Genomic DNA, 13,092 nt, shown 5'->3' with positions numbered 1-13,092 from the left:
AGGTCGAAAATGAAGACTCACACATAGCTGTGCTACAGCCAAATACAGCCACAGTTGCATACAATTGGTAAGATTCTTTAAAGGCATCACGTTGATTGTAAAAAACTTTAAGAATGTTCCGTTCCTCAACCTCCTTACTTTCTAGATATAAATATAACTAAATATAAATACACACAATTTAATTTTTTTTGAGCGATTTAGGTACTTAATTTCTTATTTTTTAAAGATCCAACCAATTTTTCTAGAGTGGGCAACATTTCTTATCAGAGTGGACAATGCCCACCCTGGCCCCTCCCTAGCTACGGCCTTGGGCTAAACACTTCATATTGTATGGTAAAAACCATTGTAATAAATAAATCTTGATTAACATTCGCATGGTTCTTGGTTATGGAGGGTATAGTGGGACTTCCCTAACCAGCGCTGCCCGTATGTAGACAAGTGATGTTACGCCACTGCATATGGTACTTATTTAGTGATATCCTGAAAAGAGAAAAATTCCTAGGTGGCGATCTGCTCTGTGGTTGCGATTCGTAAAGTTGTGCGCTCGCGCGTGTTTACTTTTTGTCCGCCGGTGTTTAAAAATTATCAACAAAGTACGAAACGAGTGGTATTTTCCGTATTTCTACTTAATTATTGGGAAAATGAGTCGCAGAAAGAAAGCTAAGGTATAAACTTGCATCTTCAATAACAAGAACCTTTCGTATAGGTTAACTTTTCTAAAACATTCATTTTCAGGTTGAATATAAGGATCTTGAAGAGAAATACGATGCTGCAGGTGATGATGAGGCTTCCACACAATTGGAAAAAAGTAAACCGTCGTCTGAGAAAAAGCTCTCTATAGCCAGTTCGTCAAAATCGTCGAAAAAAGAGGTGAAAAAAGACGAAGTTAAGAAAGAAGAGAAAAGAGAGCAAGATCCGGAGTCGGAACTAGATGATCCTGTTGTCAGAGAACTTTTCTCGGGCTTGGAGGGGGCCGCCTTTCAAAGTAGAATGCCCTTCGATAAAATTACCTCGATCGAAGCCGCCTGCTTTCCCGATATTGCTCAATCTTCCTTGGCCACAGTTAAGGTTTACTTGCACATACGAAATCGTATTTTACAAATGTGGCTTGATAACCCAAAGCAACAGTTATTAGTCGATCAATGCCTGGAAAAGACCGAGGCACCTTATAATAGCGACGCGCCACTGGTCCATCGCATACACACATTTTTAGAGAGAAACGGTTTCATTAACTTTGGAATTTTTAAACGTACAAAGCCACTGCCCACCAAAAAGAGTGGGAAAGTTATCGTAATCGGTGCTGGGATCGCCGGGTTGGCAGCAGCGAGACAGCTGCAGCAGTTTGGAATGGAAGTTATTGTCTTAGAAGCACGAGATAGAGTTGGTGGTCGAATTGCTACATTTAGAAAAGGTGATTTACTTCAAACTGTTTCTGTAATTATGTAAAAAATTCTGTTTTCCTCATGAGGGAAATATACATAGATCCAAGGACGTTAAAATTTAACGTCCTTGCATAGATTTCTCTCTCCCCTGTCTGCTGCTGTAGAGTTCAGGTTGATTTTATGGGTTATGATGTGTAAATATCTGTATATTTCACATCTGAGTTTGAGACAAAAGCACCTGTATAATATGTTAATAAATGGCAAGCTTAAATAGGTGTTACATAGACAAAGATAGGCACAGATACAGAAACACTGAGCACAGCAAAAGATAAAATAAAAATTTGGCTGTATTATTTACACATTAGTTTTAAAATTAAAGCAAAAAGTTCGTTTTTTGTATGTAGAATGAAGAATTACATTTATAGGTCTAAAATTTGGGTAGGTGAACAATTTGGATCAGTTTTAATCTTCTGGTGCATGCTGCGTAAATTTAAAATTTAATTTATGTAATTTCAAATAAGAGAAGGCCCGGCATGGATAATCAGTTCTCTGTGCTATCCACCTCACATATGGTTTCACAGTGCTGGACTGTGTCGTGGTCTAAGGCAAAAATCACAGAATTCACAGTGTTTCCATTTATATCTACAAGGTGGTGTCATTTAGTTTATCTTCAATAGATTTTTCACTTATGAAATCTCGAAAGGGATTGAACATTCATTTCATTTACTTTTAGTTTTTTTTTTGGCAAAATTTTAAATAGCCTTAATTTCAAGTGCAAGGGCAGAAGTCAGGATGTGAGCTGACTTGCAAGTATTATAAAAATTGAACCTAACTTAAATTCAGGTTTTGGATGGATATTAGCATTGTATATACAATGATATTAGGTTTGTAGGCGATTTGGTAACATGAATAATCATCTAATGAGTAAATGAAATCAATTGTTTTGATTTTTTCTGTCTTAGTCTCAGACTTAAATTATTAAGAAATTTGAATTATACTGAATTCAAGTAAGCAACTATTATACACTGTTCAAAAATAGTTTTTGTTCAAATTTTGCATATTTGAATTCTGTAGCTTGAATTTGATTACATAGTTTTAAAGTTGCTTTGGACCACAATACATTTACCTCAACAATTACAGATTCTAAAAATCAATAGTATTCAAGTACACAATGCGCATTTTTAATATTAAAACCTACTAAAATATTGTGTCTGACATCTCGCATTTGAATATGTAGCATTTTTTTTAAATTCGTAAATCTCATGTCACTCAAATTATAGAAATCAAACTTTAAAATGCCCAAAATGGATGAAAGAAATAGGAAATCTAAAATTTAAATCAAGTTTTTCAATTCAGATTTTTGAAATATTTTTTAAATATTGTTAAAATGTCTCCTTTTTTCCTGGAAAACTTTGTCTTGGGTAGTGTATATTCGTAGTTTCTTGCGTTTTTACGAATTAATAGCGCCATTTCTTATTAGAAAATAGTGATATTTAAATTTTTGAAATCAGAAAATGCTCTATCAAATGACACAAAAATGATTTAGATTATAAACAATCAGCTGATGTTTTGTGGATATGCGCTATAAGCTTTTTTACATAATCGTAAACACAAAGTTGAAAAATTTCAACTTCAATATTACCGTAATCATAAGCGTAACTCCATGTAGCAAAGGACATCTATTTCAGGCATTTGAACCTTATGATTGTGGTTCTGATTATGTTTACGTTCGATGGGCAACTAGCTTTATAGTTTCCGATATCCCCATGGTGGCCCTTCCTTACTTTTTTGAAATTTTAACCACTAATTTCTAGTAAAGGCAAATATATGAGAAGTAAAAATCAGATGTGCGCATGCGCAGATTGCGCAATGCCGACTGATTTATTCTTTGAATAGATGCTTCTAGTACACAAAAACATAGCGCACATAACAATGGCCTTTTGGGAAGCCCTGATTAATGCATGGAAAATGCGCTAAAGTTATTCGCCTTAGTGCTCATTCATAATGGACGTAACCATAACATGTATCATGTAATAAGTATCACCATAATATTTATTTTTCATTTGCCTATTATGCCAATTATATGTCATATGAGATATAGGGTATTTCGAAATTCGCGCACACGGACTGTGGGATGGTGTTATACAACGAAAACTGAATAAAAAGTTCCTCTACCAGTTTTTGATCAGACCTGCACTTTTTTTTTGACGTGCTTGTTTACTAGCAGACGGCGGACATTTTGAACAACTGTTGTAATTACGTACTACTCGTCATAATTATAGTTTATTTTGAACCTGAAAATGTGTTATTATTAAGTTTAACCAGTGGCGCAACGAAGGGGGGGGGGGCGGAGATTTTTAAAACCGCGGTAGCTCGAAAAATAGCGGTCTGATGGAAAACTGGTAGAGGAACTTTTTGTTCTGTTTTTGTCGTATAACACCATCCCATAGTCCGTGTGCGCGAATTTCGAAACACCCTGTATAGAAACCGGTCTATGACGCCCGAGGGCATAATGGATTGTGATCTCATTATGCCCTCAAACGGCTTGTCAAATATATTGATGGAGTTATAATACTATGTAATAAAAAAACATGCTACTTAATTCGAATGAAGCACTTTAATGTTGGTCAAACAGTAATCAAATCATTATATTTGTATGTTGGAAATGCATTATTTGGAACGATGAAAAATAAAATTTTGTTATGAACCTCAGGCATTACTCCATATTTAACCCTCGGGCGACTTCCATTATTAAAGTGTGAGTGTTCAATTTAATTAAAATGACAGCTTTTAAACAAACGATAATTTTATTCAAATTTTAGGGAATTACATCGCCGATTTGGGTGCTATGGTCGTAACAGGATTAGGAGGTAATCCAGTGACAGTCTTAAGTAAACAAATCGATATGGAGCTACATCGTATTAGACAAAAATGTCCATTATACCAATCGAGCGGTGTTACTGTTGACAAAGATAAAGATGAGATGGTAGAGCGTGAGTTTAATCGCTTACTAGAGGCCACTTCATATCTGTCTCACCAACTGGACTTCAATTATGCTGGAAACAAACCTGTAAGCCTCGGTCAAGCACTGGAATGGGTAATTAAATTGCAGGAAAAGCATGTGAAAGAGAAACAAATTCAACATCTAAAATCAGTAATTGCGCTACAGGAAAAATTAAAAAGTACTCACAAATTGCTTGTCGGTGTAAAAGAACATATGGAAGAGACTAACCTACGGCTTAAGGAATTGGCAGGTACCCCAAAAAGAAACGTAGAGCTGGAATTTGCGTATCGAAGTTGCCTTCGTGATTTAAACGCATGCGCGAAGCAATGGGATCAGCTACAGGAGCAAGCCAATGAGATCGAAGAAAAGCTTAAGGATTTAGAAAATTCTCCACCAAGGTAATTATGAAGCGAATTATACATTTCTAAACATGAATAATTGTAGTGATGTATATCTCTCATCGAAAGACCGTCAAATTTTGGACTGGCACTTCGCTAATTTGGAATTTGCAAACGCGACACCTCTTTCTAATCTTTCGTTGAAACACTGGGATCAAGATGACGATTTCGAATTTACAGGAAATCATCTAACAGGTAGGCGTTTTTTGTTGGAGTTAGTACATATTTTTATTATTACATGCTATACTTGTACACTTCCATGGTACCTAATTTTACGTAAAATAGTGGCTTTCATCCACGGACAGTTATATATAAATACAACGAATTATATATTTATAGGTCTTTATGAATGGGATATACAGAGCTTCCAAACGCGATACGCACTATTTGCACTATTTTTTAAGGTTTGATTATATACTTACCATAGTTCAATGGTAAAGTGTAATAAAGGTAGAGGATTTTGTTTACATTACAAGGTTCTTGATAAATCATTTTTTACAGAATGCTAATTGTTAAAATTATTAAAAATAATTGAAAGGTGAGTGTTTCTATGTAAAATGGATTTTGTTCACTAATTATTACAAAAGTTTTAGACTGATTTATAAATGTTAGATTGTTTGTTCATTTTAACCATTGCGGTTATATTAGACTGAAAACAGTTTTCATATCATCTGCTTTTAAATACAATGTATTGTGTGTTGCCTACGGGCGGTTTTTTAGCTGTTTTGTACAGAGCAACAGGCAACTTGTCAAACTCGTATTCCACATGAGACTCAAATATCCATGAAATGTAAATGTATGCATTGACTTTATACACTAAGGGTACGGTCCAAAATTTACTCCACTTACTGTTTTTACTGAAAGTAATTTTGTGGCGGTTATAAAATTGCTGACATTTACTGCGAATGCTTCTTTAAAATTTTGCAACAATCAATACGCATGTGTGAGATTTACTGCAAAATACTCATGTTGCTTCTACCAATTTGGTGGTAAAAGCTGAGTAAACTGAGTAAAGGTTGTAGTAAACATAAACAATGCGATTGACACTGTGAATCAGAATATAAATGCACTACATTTTCTAAATAATGCTGCATCCTGACTAAGGAAACTTTCCTTCTACGCAAATTTGTTACTGCAATAAACTCTTCATCATCGGAGCTACTGCTTTCTAATATATTTTGGATAACGTTATGCAGAACAATTATAAATTCATTAATGTCCCCCATTTCGGAATAACAGTAAACAAAATTGAGTGAAAATGATAAAGTAAACTTCACACCTCAATCGTATAATCATTCATGGGCTGTTATAACGTAAAGAAACAAACAAATGCGACGTTAGAATTTGCTCATGATCCTGACGTTGAGCTAAAGATCGGTTAAAAATAAAATTTTACTGTAAGCATTTGTAGTAAAATATGATTTTAAACCGAGTTACTTCACTTGCAATGCTCCGAATGCACGTAAATTGTAGAGTAAATTTTCGACCGTACCCTAAGTCAATGATGTATGTAACAGCGATATCCTCTTCAAATAATGAATTTTGTCCGTATCATACCAACAGTAGACTGCAGAGTACCTTTTGCTAGCCAGTGGATATGTAATTAGTTATCTTCAAGAATATTTTGCTATTGTTAAGAATTACCATTCTGTAGGTAGTACATATTATGTTAAAAGATCTGGAAACACTATTTTTAGTGCATTTTCCAACTAAGACTTTCTCTGTCTCTCTGTTTGTCCGATGCCTTAAATACTCCTACAGTTTTCAATATAATTAGTTCACAACAGGTAAGGCAGGTTTGTGAAAGACTTAAAAGCGTCAAACCAGTGATACTCCCTCCTTACCTCCTTGATCTCCAACCCAAATGCCATGTGTGTTAAAATGACAAAGATGTATAACTTCATACTCGCATTAATATAAGCGCGAGTATAAGCGCTAAGCTGATACGCGAACTTACTAATTTTACTGACTATATCTATAATTACTTGTAGAGTTAGTTTGCAATAATTTTGGAATTTTGTTTGTAATTGTAAAAGGTCAAATGTATGATTTTCATAATGACTATTCACTATAATTTAGACTTCTTGGCCTTTGGGAGTCTGTGGTGATACCATAATATGATCCATAATTCTGGCATTTAACACTGTTGAAAATCCATACCAAGGATAATTATTGACTTTTTGAAGAACTACATGAATGTCAGTGGATGCTCCTATTTTTTTTACTATGGTGTCACGTGAAATCAGTCAATGTTTAAGAAAATTACATGAATGTGACACGCTGTGTGGTGGTTACTGTTTCTAATTGAAATAAGTATCAGTGAAATTATCTCTTGACTTCTATATATTCTGGTATAGTTAAAACTTTCTTCTGAGTCTTTATTAAAGGAATATTAAAGTTTTGAGCGCGATATAAATATATTTGATGAGTCAACACTTCACAATTGTAAACATTTGCCATTTATTGTACTTAAAAATCCTATACACTTGTTGTGTTGTATTTTGATCCTGAATTATCCAAAACTCAAACATGAAGTTTACTCAGTTTTAGCGATTATTTTTTCCCAGAGAGATCCAAAATTTTGACCCGCATAACGTGTTCTCGATTACGAAGCTTTATTATTGATTTCGGTTTATTACTTGTTGAAAGATCCTCGTAACTTTTGAAGCGATTTTGATAGATGGTTCCATCTATTGATGGAATTTGACAACGCCATTTTTCGGCGCATTTGACGGCGTATTTTTTTTGCCTTGATTGGTGGTCCACTTTCACCTTTCTTTCCTTAATCAAACAGCTGAAAGCGTGAGGTAGAACTCATGGAATTTTAATTACCATGTTCCGTATCGCGATTGCGATTGGATTCATAATTTGGAGATTCCGAAGTAATTAGTTTGGACGGGATTACTTATACTCCTAGTGAGGATATAGGTACATGTGCGTTCTTCCTTTCCTATCGTCGGCTCTAACTTCAACTTTAAGGACCAGTTTATGTTCAACTTAAAGCTCCGGACACGTCTGACATTACATACGATTCTGTTCGACGCCTTTCGAAACCTTGGATTAAGCTCACCATTGTCTGCGGCGCCGCGGTGACTTATCTTTCCACTTGCTGATAACAAGCGGCGATTTTGCTGTGAAATGGGTTACCAGGTGATGAGGGGCAACTTCCGTCACTGTTTAGCGTCTTAGTTGAAATCTATTTTGCCCCTTCAGGGTTACCTATATGCGATTACATTTAGGTAATTTGTGAACGTTAATACCTCCTAATATATATAATACTCCTCAGTATCTTTGTTATGTCGGTTAAGTTATGATCAAATTTGAAACGCGAATGTTGTTGGAGAGGACCACTTCAGGTTTCAGGTTATGGATGCGAGAACTGAGGTCATTTCTTGGCGTCAACATGTTGTTTTATGATTCAGTAATTAGTTGGTAATCGATCATTCTTGATTGGTGGGTTGGGTTAATTTTGGAATTTCAATTTGCAAATTTAATAATATATAATACCAAGAGTTTGGAGCAGGGGGTAAATACCAGGGGAAGTAATTGTACAGAATGGAGGAAGTTATGAGGAAGTACAGGGAAGTACGGGGAAGTACTGGAAGTCCAGGGAAGTATATGGGAAGTATATGGGAAGTAACGAGGAAGTACTCATTTGTTCCTAAGATGCGTAATGTGACAGAAGGTGACCGGAGAGGTAAAATCTGGTAAACACTTGAAAAGTAATAAGGCAGTTATTTCTGAGTGCATAAATCCCGCCTCGTTCCAAAAAAGTCAACACCTATGATTGTGATTATCTATATAGATACCTAAAATGTTACCTACTCCTATTACTCTGAACAACAAATATACAAATAATGACATACGTGAATCACAAATCATATTGATTGAAAGTCTTCTGCCAAGTGAAGCAGTTAATATAGCAAACAAATTTTACACAGATCCGCAACTAATTGCTAAATACGATGTACCGGTAATAAACAATTCGTTACGGATGTACCCATTTAAGTGTAACATCCTTTGTCTGACCTGTCATTGCGATCTTTGCAAAAGCTAATTAATATAATCTCGATTTTAGATTGCAAAGTAAGTTGTCATATACCCCTTGTCGGTTACTAATAATACAAACTCCGGTGAAATTGACAGTGAAAAAACTGCGCCTGAAACATAAAATCACTAACATAGGTCAATCCGCCAACATTCGTTTCCATCATCAGGTACAGTAGTCGTTCGTTTTCGAAAATTTATTAAGAGATCTGCATGAAAAAGTTGTGGATTGTGTTCATGGTAGGTATCCAAAATTTGCACCGCTAAATGGGGTTGCTAAAAAATTCTGATTTAAAATACCCCTATTTTTTTCACACACTGATGTGTACATGTTGCATTTGGGCCAAAGAAAGCATGTCGTCAAATAAATTCTGCCTTAATTGGTTTTCCTTCTTAGGAAATGAAATGCTGTAGCTTATTACGCGACTTTTCGCAAGGCAAAGTAAATTCGCTTCTTTGATACGGCTTCAGTGGATATAATAAAAGGGTGTCCCATTTTTTTTTTAGTTAAACGTCGCTACCTTATTAAGTATTTAAAATATCGTATTACAAAATCAAAAGGTGTACTGATCTTATCCTGAGCGACTACTTGAAATAATCGTATACAATTGGTATGATATGTACGCGAAGAGACAGAAAGAAGATTTTTATGAAAGATAAAAATATCAAACGGTAGATGTAGATCGGCCTTTCAGAGGGCACGGTAACCGATCTAGAATGGGATAAGAAGATAAGCCGCATTTGCACCGGTTTAAAGAGTGACGGTCCTTGACGTGACATTATTAATTAATTTATAAAAATCGTAATTGAACAGTCGGCAGCTCTTTGCGCCTGTCGTATTTTATTCTATTCTTTAACGCCGCTACTTTCATTTGCATATATGCAGAATATCAAAATAAGCAGGTGAAACGGCGCCGTTTATTATTTATTTCCTTCTTTATAAGCCCGTATTGGCCGAAAATTCTAATTTTAATTTGCTGAAAACAAGTTGTCGGCAGAATTTAATGTTGAAAGGTTGCTCAATAGGTACTTAAAATTCTTTGCGTCAGTGTTAATTTATCAAGGGAAATGTTAGTTGCGTATCCCTATTCTTCGAACAGAAGATTAACCTACCGTATTGCTTAATATATATTCGAGATATATTCAACCAAGAAGAGAACGAATAAAACTGAACAACGATGTGCTAAACAATTTACACTTTCTACAAGAAAATATAATTTTCTGAAACTACCTTAGAAACAATTACTTTCGTCTCTAGAAAGGGTGAAGAAAATGCAACTTTCCTCTCTAGTGAGGAAAGTACTAAAAAAACAATTGCTGCGTTAATCTTAATAATGACGTTTAAAATTGAAACATACCCGTTACCCGTATCTAGATTGCTATGTCACATTTCATTATTGCAAACGATAATTATTCAATTTTGTTTAGCCGCGAAGAAAAATATGGACATCAAATACCCAAAATTAACTACATTTCTGAAACGCCAGAATGTGGGATACTGACCAACGCATTTACGTTTCCATGGAAATTACTTTACGTTTTTGATTACTTTACTTCCCGCAAAAAGTAAAGGTACACACACATTGCTCCCGCAAATGAGGGGGCAAAATTTGGTTTTCGGTAGAGCGCGGAGATAAACACTTTTCTCTACCATATAAGGTAACTTACCTTCCAACTCGTCTCCCAAGATTCTTTCTTATACACATATCGTCTCATTAAATGGTTGGTGCGCATAGACAAAGTTGGGCATTTCATCTATGGGGATTTACGATAATTCAACCGGTTTAACCGGATTGGTAGATTTTGCTATGGTTACAATTATTGAGACAATTGTTTCTATGGCGATTTCTACCCACCTGGTTAAAACGGTGGAATTATCGTAAATCCCCAATATGATTATTATACCGCCCCCCCCCCCTGTTGGTACGCCACTGGATGGGACTGAAAACAATGGTACGGAGGCAACCGTAGTACCACATGCCCATTTTCTAATGCTATCTTATCAGCAACATACCGTTTGGAAGGTTTGTTTCTGAAATAACAAATTTTTAGTCTCGAAACTAAAAGTATTACTATGTATAAACCATGCTGTATGGTTTCCAGTAAGCTACTGTGATAACTAGCATTGTTAATAATAATCAGTGATGGTTCTTCTAAATTTGGTAGCAAATCATTCATTTCCGCATGGTATTCTGGATCACATACAACACATAAAAAGAACCGACATAGTATACACAACGTAGGAGGATATTATTTTGTACCATCCAGTTCGAGCTGATTTCTATCTGAATTTGAATGTGACGCGAAACGTCCGTCGTTTCGGCATGAAAGTTAGATGGCTCTGCTTATATTTTTCCCCATATTTGTCAACTTTAAGTGTAGGGTAACTCATTATTGCAGTGCAGGCTTGGGGGACCCCTAAGAACATTGCAGATTTTAGACCGAAGATTTTTTGTTAGCAGGGCCTCGCCCCTGGTACTTGTAACTTATCCCTCGTGCGGGATACCTAAACCTACAGTTGAGATTCGAGACCAATCACAATCTTAGACGTCTTAACTAACTTCGTTACAGCATTTCCCATCCCTGTGCCTGTCTCTTCACGGCGAAATGTGTTTGTTTACACACAAGTTCATACAAACATCAAACAATTCGATAATCTCATTTACACGAATAACCAAATCTGTATAATGCTGTGTACAATGGCCCGACGAAAATGAACCATGCACAAAATGGACACATCTGAATCCCCGCACAATAAAAAAACATTTCAATCTCGACTTCAAATTCTAAATTCTGGGGCCGCGATCAAATTCCTTAAGTTAAGTATATAAATTCCAAAAGGATTAATTACACAAATTTTGAAGACATCTGAAAGAAACTTTGGGTCCTGATCAATAAAATTAATCATAATTGAACACGAGATATTTCTCTGGATCGTTAAAGGGCTCACATGAACACAATTTACATGAATTCACTCAAACAAAATTTATTTCAAACGCACGAATTAAATTAATCATCAAGGTTCGTTTACACTTCGCATGAGCGTTCGATTACGATTAAGAAAATAGTGAACTCTTAAAGCTACTTACAGTTTTCTGTTAAAATCCCAAAAATCCGGGTGCACATTCTTTAACTTATCTTCTGATCAGGTTTCCCGGCCACGTTGTTATGAACGCTTGGTCGCCAACGAGTTCTTCACAAGGTTACAAGTTAATTTGACTCCTCGTTCGAATATGTGTTTGTCCCGTAATTTCATTTGTCGTCAGTGATGCGCTTAGTCGCTCAACAAAGGGCTCTTAAACTGCCTCATAATAATAAGCAATAAATACAATGGTATAAGTGAAACCGAGAGTGAAACTAAACGCAAATTCAGTTTATCAGTTTTTGTAACTACATCGGTCAAATCAATAGTTATTTACATACTAAGTCATGAAAGTGGTCGTTTACATGACGCGGAGGCTTATTGAAAAGTACGAGGATCTCTTTAATGCCTCTTTAATGCCTCCAAGTCAGGTGGACTCACTTTCATGACGTATTATGTATAAAATTTTACCTGAAACCGCAACATGTAGATAACTTTTCCAAATTAAATTATTCATATGTGTGACATTTGATACCTAATCACGCATGCTAAAATCACTTTATTTAATTGTTTCCATAGAGATTTCAAAATAATTAAAACAATCACTGTCATTTTTAATGCAGTTTATGCTTTGTACTATACAGTCTTTATAACTAGGTACAAAAGCAGGTATCAGTGAAGAACAGTACCTACGCGAGACGTTGTTATAATGTAGCCGAAGCTGCGGCCGCCGTAGTACAATATTCCGTATTCGCTCCACACAAAGTCAAGAAAGAGGTACGAAAAGGCGTACAAACCTTTTAATGACTGGCGCAAAACTAAAGGAATAATTACTTCCACACATATTCCATTAATTGTTAATAATTAAAAAACCATTATCCTTTGTGTAGGTATATTAATATTTAAAAATATCCACATAGTCTGCATTATAATTATCCAATCGTTGATTGAATAACTTATTCAATGAATGATCTAATTGTTATTTTGCATGTACTAGGACTGTAATGGGACTCAGGCAAAAATATTACAGTACTAGTCAGGTAAAGATCAACTTTCTAATGTCAAAATAGCCCTGAAATTTAGATTTTTTTGACGGTTTCAGGTAAATTAAATTACAGTGTCAAGAGAAAATCCACGGTATTTTGTTTCAATCGTAAAACAGTCAGTCATAGATGCAAA

At 35.3% G+C, this 13,092-nt stretch overlaps 1 protein-coding gene across 1 annotated transcript; it reads left to right on the top strand.

Moving 5' to 3' along the window:
- Positions 1-519: 519 nt before the first annotated feature.
- Positions 520-5,228, top strand: LOC116169590 (lysine-specific histone demethylase 1A). The gene is made up of 5 exons (XM_031485730.1): positions 520-665; positions 736-1,411; positions 4,205-4,784; positions 4,831-4,979; positions 5,124-5,228. Exons 1-5 carry the CDS (start codon positions 642-644, stop codon positions 5,192-5,194), a joined length of 1,500 nt encoding a protein of 499 aa, XP_031341590.1. The 5' UTR covers positions 520-641; the 3' UTR covers positions 5,195-5,228.
- Positions 5,229-13,092: the final 7,864 nt, after the last annotated feature.

This window comes from Photinus pyralis, unplaced genomic scaffold (genome assembly GCF_008802855.1).
Source record: "Photinus pyralis isolate 1611_PpyrPB1 unplaced genomic scaffold, Ppyr1.3 Ppyr1.4_LG4, whole genome shotgun sequence".
NCBI lineage: Eukaryota > Metazoa > Arthropoda > Insecta > Coleoptera > Lampyridae > Photinus > Photinus pyralis.
The sequence above is the reverse complement of the archived record's forward strand: the minus strand, read 5'-3'. Positions and strand labels throughout refer to the sequence as shown.